General features: G+C 42.4%; 1 protein-coding gene across 1 annotated transcript; it reads right to left on the bottom strand.

Annotated features, from left to right (window-relative positions):
- Positions 1–3,994: 3,994 nt before the first annotated feature.
- Positions 3,995–7,353, bottom strand: LOC145713077 (procathepsin L-like). The gene is given in 8 exon segments (XM_081791056.1): positions 3,995–4,094; positions 4,548–4,665; positions 5,311–5,473; positions 5,920–6,144; positions 6,328–6,446; positions 6,449–6,473; positions 6,572–6,694; positions 7,228–7,353. Coding segments are annotated over 8 exon segments (999 nt in total).
- Positions 7,354–11,690: the final 4,337 nt, after the last annotated feature.

Raw genomic sequence — 11,690 nt, 5'->3', positions numbered from 1 at the left:
AACACCTGGGAAGCAGCAGGGCCTGGGAGTGTGAACAGGGCCTGAAGAATCTGGGCTGGGCTGGGACATGGGCAGTAAGATGGGTCGCCCCAAGACTCTGAGAGCCTGAACAGAGTCAGGTGACAGGTAGAGATCAATCCTCTGAGCAGATGGGAGAGACAGTCACACCAATGCGACTCAAGAAATCTAGTTCCTGAGCCTCTGTTTAAAATTTTCTGGAAGGTCCTGGTGTTGACTGAGTACTGGCTGACCCATCATTTAAAGGGAGAATTGTCCCTCTGGAGAAAAATGAATTTTTTCAGGGTTATGGGGATTAGGGGAAATTGTTTCTTAGACTTTTCTTTTTCTTAAGTGCAGGACAATTTCTCCCCCAATGTCCTGTATTATTTGCAATATCTGCAGTTGTCTGGAGGCAAACGGGGACACGTCAGAGTGGGCTGGAGTCATTCTCCATCATGCTTTCACCTTTCCAAAGATTCAAGTTGTAAGGCAAGACTTGTCTTCAGTTCCTTTCTTTTATTCCTGTTGGCTTTCTTGAGAGCTATTTTCAAAGATGCAGGTAGCTGCCTCCATTATTTTGTTTGGTGTTTGCCCTCTCCAACCAACCACACTATCGTGGACTTGTCAGCTGTTTTTTTTTTTTTTTAACCATTTTTTAAATGTTTATTCGTTTATTTTTGAGAGAGAGAGAGTACGAGCAGGGAAGAGGGAGACAAGCACAGAATCTGATGTAGGCTCCAAGCTCAGAGCTGTCAGCATAGAGCCCAACGGGGGGTTTGAACGCACAAAAGATGAGATCATGACATGAGCCAAAGTTAGATGCTTAACCAATTGGGCCATCCAGGTGCCCCTGTTTTTTTAATATCGGGGAGGAAATTTCCCACAGAAGCAGAAATTAGAAGAATTTTATGTTCTGGGGCTACCGGATTGAATACTGTGTGCTTTTTAAAGTTTGTATAAAATGCTTAACAAACGCTCTTCTTCCTGAGTGTATATTTCATCCGTAGACCAATTCACTTTGGAGGAACAGGCCTCTTCCGTTGCTCCTATTAACCCTTGAACAGTTGAGCCTTCTCCTGGTCATTCCCAGGAGGGCCAGAGAGAGACTGTGGCCCTCTGTGTCCTCTGTAAGGGAGGCTGTTTGGCCTGCCTGGTAACAGCCATATACTCATGGGCTGGAAGAACTCCCTTTAGCAGCCAGTGAAGGTGTCTGTGAGTTGGCTTGTAAAAAGGTATTAATTTTTAAAATTTCTCTGTAATTTCAGTAGGATCTTCTGAGAGTAGAGGTAAAGGGACTTCATAATTGAAAAGGTCTGTTGCTGTCAGGGGACATGAATTCTTTGTGACAGTGGTCCAGGAAACCCTCCTCAAGGACATTGCTCAGGAATGCCTGGAACTGGCAGAGCTATATCATGAAACCCTAGAGACTCTGAGCAACTGTACAGACTGCAGCACAAGCTTTACCACCTAACCGGATGCTCCTGCTAGATCTACTTCTCGACACTCAGCACCTACAGGAGCAAACTGTATTTCCCAACCAGGAGGCCAGTCCGAGGTACTCTCTATAAATCTTGTAATGAAACAATTGTAAAAATAAGGAGCTGATGTTCAGGTTTTTTCAGGGAGAGTTGGAGTTTTTGTATTTAAGGGAACTGGCTGAAGAGCTGGGGCTCAGTTTTGAAGGGAAAGTTTCTAGACCAGGAGCCCAGAGATCCAAAAGATCTCCTGGAGGGTCAGGGACAGAGGCTTGGGGATGAACGGGATATAGGAAGGGGGAGTGAAGTCAGATTTGGTTTTTAATTCTTATTCTTAGTCTGATTTTTGTTCTCTCATTAAAAGATTCCCTAGCACTAGCCTTATACTGGTTTGTGTTTTCTTTTCATTTTGATCCCCCACTAAATACCAAGAAGGCAGCTGCTAGAAGGGAGAACTCTCTAAGAAATGTTCTAAATATAGATAATTTTCTAGTTTGAAAGAATTGCTATCTGCTCCTGGTGAGTGGGATCACTATTAGTATATTTATTTTAATAGTGACTCAATCCAAGAAGCCTCTTTACGAAAGGACTCAGCGACAACTTTCTAGGCTTAGAATAAGTCTCTACCATGGACACAAGAGATGTTTCTGGAGAGGGTATGGACAATGAGGCCTCCATGATCCAAAGTTTACTCCTGAAAAGAGTCTAAGAAAACAAAGACCTTTAAGCAACATCCCATGAACAGGTGTGCCAGGATACCCCTGAGGAGCTCCAGGCTCCTATCACCTGGCTTTTGTCCCCAGTGAAACTTGCTGCTGTATTGTATTTGGTGCCTGTCACCAGATGGCCCAGGGACGTGGGGAAGGGCTAAGACCCCGCCTCGTGATGGGAAGAGGAAAGGCCACTGAGCAGAAGGGTGTGTGGGATGAAGACAAGGCTGGGTCCATTTGGAACATGCAGTCTGCCATAGTCAGTCTCTGAACATCCCCTAGAAAAGACTCCTTGTAAAAGTCGTCTTGCTTCACCATGACAGGCTCGCTCAGACTGCTGTCCACACCATCCTGGGAGTTCAGCCCAAGACTCTGAGAACATGTGCAGGTGCCGATGGGACAGAAAGTGGGTAGATCTGACTGATGTGTGAACAATTCAGCAGATATTAGAAGCTTCTGTAATTTACAAGCCATTCATATTTATTTAAAAATTGGAAAATCACAAATCCTCTTTCATAAAACTATTTTGAGGAGCACTTGGGTGGCCCAGTCTGTTGAGAAATAGACTCTTGATTTTGGCTCGGGTCATGGTTTCAAGTTCATGAGATTGAGTCTCATGTCAGGCTGTACACTGACAGTGTGGGGCCTGCTTGGGATTTTCTCTCTCCCTCTTTCTTTGAGTTTCCACTGCTTGTGCTTTCTGTTTTTCAAAATAAATAAATAAACAAATAAATAAATAAATAAATAAATAAATAAACTTAAAAATCCTATTTCTAAGAGAAGCTTATAGACATGAAATAAATAAAGCAGAAAACAAATTTTGACTCCTCCGCAAGTCTTGCATGTATCAAAAAGTAATTACCAGTGTTTCCTGCATTCCATAGACCTTTATAATTTCTATCAAAACAAATTGCAAGGGAAGCAAATGATTCAGAAATTAGAAAGTGGAATTTGGACAAGTGTGTGTGTACTTACAACACTTGGTTCTTTTAATTAATTTTTTTTCAACGTTTATTCATTTTTGAGACAGAGAGAGACAGACCATGAACAGGGGAGGGGCAGAGAGAGAGGGAGACACAGAATCTGAAACAGGCTGCAGGCTCTGAGCTGTCAACACAGAGCCCGACATGGGGCTCGAACTCATGGGCCGTGAGATCATGACCTGAGCCGAAGTCAGACGCTCAACCGACCAAGCCACCCAGGCGCCCCCATTTGGTTCTTTTAGGAGCAAAGGACTCAGAAGAGTGAAGAAATCTCCATTCCAGCAGCGCATATATTTCAATCATTATCACTAAAGCTTAGTTAGAGATCATACACTATTCAAGTCCTTCTTTTTTGTTCCAACATTTTGTGGTGGAAGAAAACATTAATGGTAGTTAGGCCACGTTTGTGGGTTTCTCTAAAGAAATTAAAATCCTAAACTGTCAGCTCACAGAGCCCAATGAGGGGCTCAATCCCTCGAACCATGAGATCATGACCTCAGTTGAAATCAAGAGTTGGACACTCTCCATCGGAGCCACCCAGGCACCCTGCAGTTGTTTTACTTTTAAAAAGTAAAATTTCATACATTTTTAAAAGAAACTTGAAAATTCAAAAGCTACTAGACTAGTCACTCATACAAAAGTATTTACAGCAGTAATGAGTGAAGTGGTAACATTCACAGTGAAAAATGTCACACAATCAAATCACAACTTGGTTTTTTAATGATTCAAGTGTTTCACTCCACACAGCAGGGTGTGGTAGGCTTGAAAATAAAACCCATTTTCTGGATAATTTGTTGCCAGTCAAGGTTTTCTTTACACCATCATCTCACACAATAGGAAAACTGGCCATGGTGGCGATTCCACAGTGGTTGTCCCGGTCCTTGGCCATGAGTATGTAGCCGTGTTTGCCGCAATTTGCACCCCAGATGAAAAAAAAATGGGGTTTTTCATTTATTTCAGAGGAAGAAACACATTTCTCTTATGGACAATAACACCTGATACTCAGCAGTGCCCCAGAGGCCAGGACAGATTCAGGAAGAATCAAGAGAGGCCATCCTTGCTCATGGTTGAGTTCCAACCCAGCAGAGAAATCTATCCCCAAACCTTTCACAAAACTGCAAAATGAGAGACAGGAAAAGGAAAGTCTTGGGTCAGATGTGTTTCAGATGCAGTACTACTCAAACTATAGCAGGACCCTTGCAAGTTTGAAACAGTAGCTTAATGTCAACAAATGAATATGTCTCTGTTCCCGCTAAGTAGGGCAAACACTTCTGGGGTCTCAGAAGTGGGCTCAAGGGTTTGATGATCTGTATCCAAACACTGATGCCAAAAGGATTTCCTTTTCAATTCCAAAGACAAATATTTTTGGCTTTTTATACCTGTTGTTGACAATCCAATATTTTTTGTTATCCGATTCTTCTCCTTCAAAGCCATAGCCAACCACCAGAACACCATGATTCAGGTGTTTATTGCTGCACTTTGGATCATAATAAATGCCTGGAAAAGTAAATTTCAATTCCAAGGTGGGACATCAAAGCAACATGATAACATCTAACAATAACCGAGTCACCGCAGTAAAGGAGGCATCTCAGAATTCAGGTGGAATATAAATCCAATAAGATTTAGAAATCAGTTCTTTTTGTTTAGCAAGGCTGGGGATTTAGGCTCTCATGCACATCTTCACACACACATCGTCACAATCTCTTATGTAAAGAACAGTCAAGAGGCATAGAAGAACACTCGTTGAAACTTTGTCATTCTATTCTACCATGTCAGCATTGGGAAGCAGCAGAAAAACACACAATCACTTGAGCCAAGGGGTTCTTTCCAGCGTCCATTTCACTAGTAAAACTCTTTGGAAATCTTCCAGGTCTAACAGGTGGGAAGAACTAAAGTAAGTTAAACTATACCAATCAAATTATGTAGCCATTTAAATATATTTATGAAGTGGTTGAAAGAGGGGCATTTGGGTGAAGTCATGTCAACATGCTGAACAACAGGCACAAAATCACATGTGCTGAAGGAACAACTACGTGAAGTCCATACCCTCCTGATCTGTACACAGCAAAGGGTCTATCTTGCCTTATATGATGGTGGTTCCCCATTTGTCCTGCCTACTTTTGTACGTAGACACATGCTGACCTTTTTTATAGAACTGGAAGGAATTCAGGCTTGCATCTACAGCAGCAGAGACAGGCCCCACAGTTGCCACTGTGGTCATTAGGCCATCCTCCTTGTTTACGACACTCCAGAAGGCAGTCACGTTGGCAACAGAATTCTCAGGCTTGTATTTGCAGGATTCATTCTTTCAAAGGTAAAGGGGGAGAGGCTTGATCACTACCATCCACGTCCAGGGGAACAGGAGTGCAAAACTGTTTGCAACTGAATGATTTCCAAGTCAAGTTTGTTATAAGGCATCTCAGGACATAAAATGGGTTTGATTGTTTTGAAGTTGAAAAATTAGCAGTGTCTATCCAATGAGACACTCTTTGGGTTTACTCGTTCATAAAGTTTTCACTCTGGAGACCTGTACTGTATATAAGATGGTGTTCATGACACCATGTAATATAGTTGTAGGAACAGCTATATGGTAATGAGGTGATCACAGAGCTGTGCTAGGCTAATACATTTTAATGGCAGTTCTGACCCTTTGCAGGTATAGAGTCAATAATCAAATACAAGAATTCTAATTACAGGATCTGTTTCTACTGAAATGCTCAACTTTGATAAAAGATAAGGAACTCCACTTACCCGTGCATGATATGGATAGGATTCCTCTGAGTCCAGTCCCCCATTGTCCTTAACATACTGGAAGGCTTTATCCATTAGGCCACCATGGCAGCCCTTATTGCCATGAGTCCAAGAGCAGTCCACCAGGTTCTGCTCACTCAGTGAAACAAGTTTGCCAGTTTTCCGGAACATCTGTCCTTCAAGGGCACCAGTTGCACTAAAAGCCCTACAAGAATGACAGTCACCCTGAAAACAAAATGCAAACGCTCTTAGCATGCAAAATAAATTGCAAGGCTTTGACGACAGCCCATAAATCTTAAAACTCTTTTAAAACATAACAAACTGCATATTGTGCCTCAATTTCCAAAGCAACAACACTGATTCCTTTTGGCTTTACTCTTGAGAGGGATCTGCTGAATATTGTCCCACCTGATCCTTCACAGAAGTCACATAGCCTTTCTCTCTCCAGTCCACAGATGAAGGGATCTCAGCAAAGAGAGGTGCTTGGAACACTTTCCCCTTTTTGTGTTTCTGGATTTTAAGGTCATCAACACCTGCTTGAATTCTTCACTGGTCTTCAAGGAAAAGGAAACAGAATGTTGGCAAGCATGAGATGTTTTGAAAAAGTACTTAGAGGAAGCATGAAACGTTCAGCAATCCGTGTCACACTCACCATGTCACCAAAACCATTCATTGCCATTGTGAAGCTGTGTTTCCCTTGGCTGTGTTCTTGATTGTGCTGTTCAATCATTTGCATATTCTTCTCCCACACTGCTCTCTTCTGTCCTTCTTCATCCTGGAGATAAATATTTAACTTATCATCTATATTCCTATTTAAATCCTGGGAATGACCTGGGATGCCTGAGTGGCTCAGTCAGTTAAGCATCCAACTTGGGCTCAGGACATGATCTCGTGGTCTGGGGTTCGAGCCCAGTGTCAGGCTCTGTGCTGACAGCTCAGAGCCTGGAGCCTGTTTAGGTTTCTATGTCTTCCTCTCTCTCTGTTCTTCTCCTGCTCTATATCTGTCTCTCTCTTTCTCTAAAAAATAAATAAATGTTAAAAAAATAAAAATAAAAAAACCTAAAGACCTACACCTAGTGGATGTGCTTACAGAGAGGAGGATATCCCACACTCAGGGATGGCCTAAGGCTTCTGGGAACTGTTCTCCACAACCATACAGCAGGACATATGCCCATGTTGTGCAAAGTCCCAGTGCCCTGCTTACTGACTTGGTAAGAGCGGCCTCAAGAAGCTACTCTTTGCTGTGAACTCCTACCAGCATTGAATGTTCTTTCAGGGGTCCCCCTGGAAAGTTTAAATGTTACCAACCATGCTATATAGATTCCCGTGTGTTGCCTTCCACTGGGACCATTGTTCATCTAAGCTCTGATTGACTTGTGGAGCAGCTGACGCTATTCCCAGGCAAAGGGTAGCCAGGAAGAAGGCAGGGTGCATGTTTGAAAATCTAGGAAAGGAAAAGAATGAGTGTCTGATTAGATCAAACCACCTAAAAAGCCATTCTTCCTTCTGAAATGTTAGAGCCACTGAAGTAGAGCAAAAAGATTGAATTTATCCTCCTGAGTGTTTACACAGGCCGTGGAGGAAGGCTGAGGATGTGGGATGTACAGTGCTCCCACTCCCTGCCCTGTGACCTGCCTCCTGCTTCCAGAACATGTAAATGGCAGTGCAGGGAGTGAGGAGTCCTGAGTCCTGGTGGTGTGCGGGCAAGCTGCCATGTCTGGAGAGGTCAGGTCCTGGAAAAGTGCCTCCTGGGAGCCCCAAACCCCAGATCCCCAAAGCAGCTGTCCCCAGTGTTTTCAGAGGTGGCCCACCCTTCATGCCAGTTCTGGGGATCTCACCTGTGGCAGATGTAGTTGTGCAGTTTCAGTCACAGCTTTAGGTCAGGGGATGTCCAGGAGGCCTGGCAATGGTTGGGAGGCTGCTCATTTAAGGTCTGAGATTGGCCCTACCAGCCTTGTGCCCCACCTGCCTGCACTGCAATTGGCTGATCCATCTTGTGGGAGGGGCCTCTGTGCCCTGGAATTCTGGGCTGCTGGGGCATGTGATGCCTGGGTCCCTAATTATCCCAGGGGAATTTGTGCCTGCTTCAGTGGCCCCAGGGGGAGGTAAGGTGGAGGACCAGGGACAGCCCTTTGGAGGGGGAGGGTCCTGCATCTCCCTGGGGACCTACATCAACTAATTACCATGCACTTATCCGTTGGAAGGTGGTTCATGAAAAGAACCTCATAGGAAGCCCCAGCTGGGTTTTCAGCATCACCCTGCCTGTCCTTTAGTCCTAGGTTTTTTGGTGAAAATCTCCTGGAGGGATGAGAACAGGATAATCTAGTCTAGTGGTTCCTGTTTATTCTGATCAAAGGTGGGGCAGGTAAAGGATGCAGAGCCCACAGTGAGAGGTGTTATCACTGTGTCAGGATGGGATGCCCCTGGGTATGGAAGAATCTGGAGAGGGCTGTCAGTCCCCCAAACAAGGTATGCACTGGGCAAGGCTCAAGTCATTTCAGGGAAAGGGGCAGATGGGAGGGGTGTCCAGGGAAAGTGTCTTATTTTGTAATGCTCCCTTCCTGCCTCCCCCAAGTAGGGATTGTTCTTCCCTCTCAAGCCTTTCTCAAAACCAACAGAAAAGAGTTATTTACAGAATAATATGGTTTAATAAAAAGAGGACTGGCAGATTGTGGAAACAGCTTTTCCTCCCCAGTCTTTGTGTTATGGATTATTATGGTCCTCACTATCTGACGTGCTTTTCTTCAGATTTAATTTAAAATGTTTCAGAAAGACATTTATCTCAAGCAAAAAATTATTTATCAGGAGTCTATGATTTTCCCCTCTAACGACTGGTTATGCTCTCCTTATAAACAGGATTCCATATGTCTAAACAGTGAGTGGTTGACGACCTCCTTTCCCAGACCTACTACATGCCTGAGACACCCAAGTGATCTTCCTCACATGTTGTTTCCAGCACTCTGTACTCTGGGAGCGCAGTGGTCAGAGGGATTCTGTACAGGGGTTTGGAGTCAGGGCTGGGCCTGCATGGCCATTATACAGTTCTCTTGGTGTGGGTCCCCGGTAGGTTCCCCAATGTCCTCAGCATCAGTTTCTTCAGTGAGGACATGGGGCAATAAGTAGATTTTCCTCAGAGGACTCTTGTGAAGATTAAATGAGATAATACACATCAGGCATGAGCATAGAGTAGGGCTAATTTAATACTGCTTCCTTGTGAGGTCACAGAAAATCCTTCCAAAAGCCTTGCTTCATTCAGAAAATATTTATTTGAGAATTTGATACATAGGCAATACCTACCGATTTCTTTACTTCCTGTGAACCAGGTTACCAGATTAGTGAAATGAACCATAAATAAGTAAGCCTATACGCTAAAAAAGCCAAGCTACATCTGGTTAACATTCTTAAATTGTACTCCCAAACTGATAAATGAAGCATACATGTCCTAACTATACTCACAGAACTATACTCACAGAACTCTACATATTGTCTCACATTTGACCCATTATGCTAGAGGTAATATCACATTTTAAATGTTTTATTTTGCGTGGTGTAGTCATAGCAAATGGTTTCTAATTGTCCGTGACTGTTGGACTACTTAGTCCTTCAGAGTGTTATCTCTGGGCTCATCCTTTTATCCCATTCTGAAGGAGCACCATCACTCTCATCATTATCTTTGTTTTCTGCCATTCTTTACCACTGGCCCTAAATGGCATTTCCAGGCTCATCTCTCATCCCTGTCACAAAGCAATGAATGGTGTACTCCGTCAGTGGGCTACTGTGATGACCTGATGTTGCCCGAGGGGCTCTCCTGTGCCTCAGTGCCTTTGGCAAGCTGTGCCTTTATTACATTTATTTACCTTTATTAAAGAATGCTCTTTATTACCATTCTACCTCTTTAAGTGCCTGGTAGAATCCTGCTCTTCCCTCCAGTCCCCTAATGAAAAGCCAGTAAATGGATTTTTTTCTTTGTGTTTCCACAGATTCTAGACTTCAGAGTGCTCAGGTGCCTGTTACAGTGTTTATAAGTTTTTGGTAATCCTGGCTAGGCTGAGCTCCTCAAAGTCATGTTCATGTCTACTACACCATTGAACCCAGTATCTCAATGATTGGGTCAGCAGGTGCTTGATTAATAAGAAAGGTTGCATGTTGCACTAAAAATATGGGCAGCAGAGCCAAATGATGACTTTCAATTCTTTTAGATTTGACTTTTTTTTTTTTTATTTGCAAAGTACATCCATGCATAAAGTTGCTCTCATTTTGGTCACATTAAAAATGAATAAATGGAGCTGAAATATTCACATTTATGTTTACATATTTTTCTGTTTCTTTTTCCAACTTTAATCTGTGATAATTCATCCAAGGCAGGAGAATTTTCCTTCCACACTATATGTGAAGGAAGAATTTCACGAAAAAATTAATGTTCAAACAAGTACAGAAAATGTTTTAAATTATTTAGTAGAAAAAAATGCTTATAACATGGTTAGTATTATTATTATCTGCATTCAGATGGCCAGATTATTACAAGTATATCAGCTACTTATTAAGATCATCAGTCTACTTGGTTTCACTTTATCAACAACAAGAGCAAGTTACTTGCAACTTTTGCTTCAGACATTCTACAGTCCAGGAAACCAACATCATCACTATCATAGTCATCACCACCTTTGTAGTAGTTGTCAACAACTTGTGATATGTTAGGCATTGTTACATGGCTTAAATATATCACTGCATTTCCTTTCACAGTGACTTCTGTCTAAGAGAGTCTTTGAATCCTTGTTGCATGTCCCAATGATGAAAATTTGGAGTTGGCGAACTCTAAGTTAGTCCACATGCAAAGAGTAAGAAAACTGACATGATGTGAAACTAGGGTAATTGACAGCTCAGGTATTTTAAGGTATCTTTGAAGAGCAAAAGACAGGTAATCCAAACCAATTATATTCTTTTTTTTTTTTAAATAGAATTTTGGAGAAGATATTGGGATATTGACAGAGTTCATAGCAATGCTAAGAAATAGATGTCAGGACCAAAACACCTGTAATCCAGGGCAAATCTGGCATCTAAGCAGCGGGAACTAGTCAGCAATGTGGTCAGGGCTCAGTTGCTGTAGTAAAAGAATTCACATTGTTTCCTCCATCCTTGCATCCACTCTGCTTCCAGATTGAAAAACCTGGAAGACAATGTCTGCCAATATTTCATCCCGTGTCTAAGGGAGGGAAAGGCATCTTAATATAGCCCCCTCTCCAACAAGACTGCATGTGATGGGGAAGAAGAAACCACAAATGAGAGCACGCTGTTCCTACCAAGACAAGAGGAAATGGATGCTGGTGGCTAAGAAATAGCCTTTGTTCAACATGGCAGCCCCCATTTAGCTTGTCAACATACAGATAAGCTTTTTCTTTTCATTAAACTTTTCTTTTGAAATAATTATAGTCGGATGCAGTTGTAAGAAATAATACAGAGAAAACCCATGTCTTTGGCATGAAAACAAATACATAGATGGATGGAACAGAAGAAAAAGCCCAGAAATGAACTCACACATATACAGACGATGTGAATAGATATTTTTCCAAAGAAGACACATGGATGGCCAAAAAGTACATGAAAAGATGCTCATCATTGTTAATTACCAGGAAATGCAAATAAAAATCACACTGAGATGTTACCTCACACCTGTTAGTGTTACTATTATCAAAAAGATAAGAAATAAAAAACATAGTGAGGATGTGGAGAAAAGGACTCCCTTGTATACACACTTTGTGGGAATGTAAACT

This window comes from Panthera onca, chromosome D4, assembly GCF_046562875.1.
Source record: "Panthera onca isolate mPanOnc1 chromosome D4, mPanOnc1 haplotype 2, whole genome shotgun sequence".
Classification (NCBI taxonomy): Eukaryota; Metazoa; Chordata; class Mammalia; order Carnivora; family Felidae; genus Panthera; species Panthera onca.
This window is presented reverse-complemented; position numbering and strand designations above follow the sequence as displayed.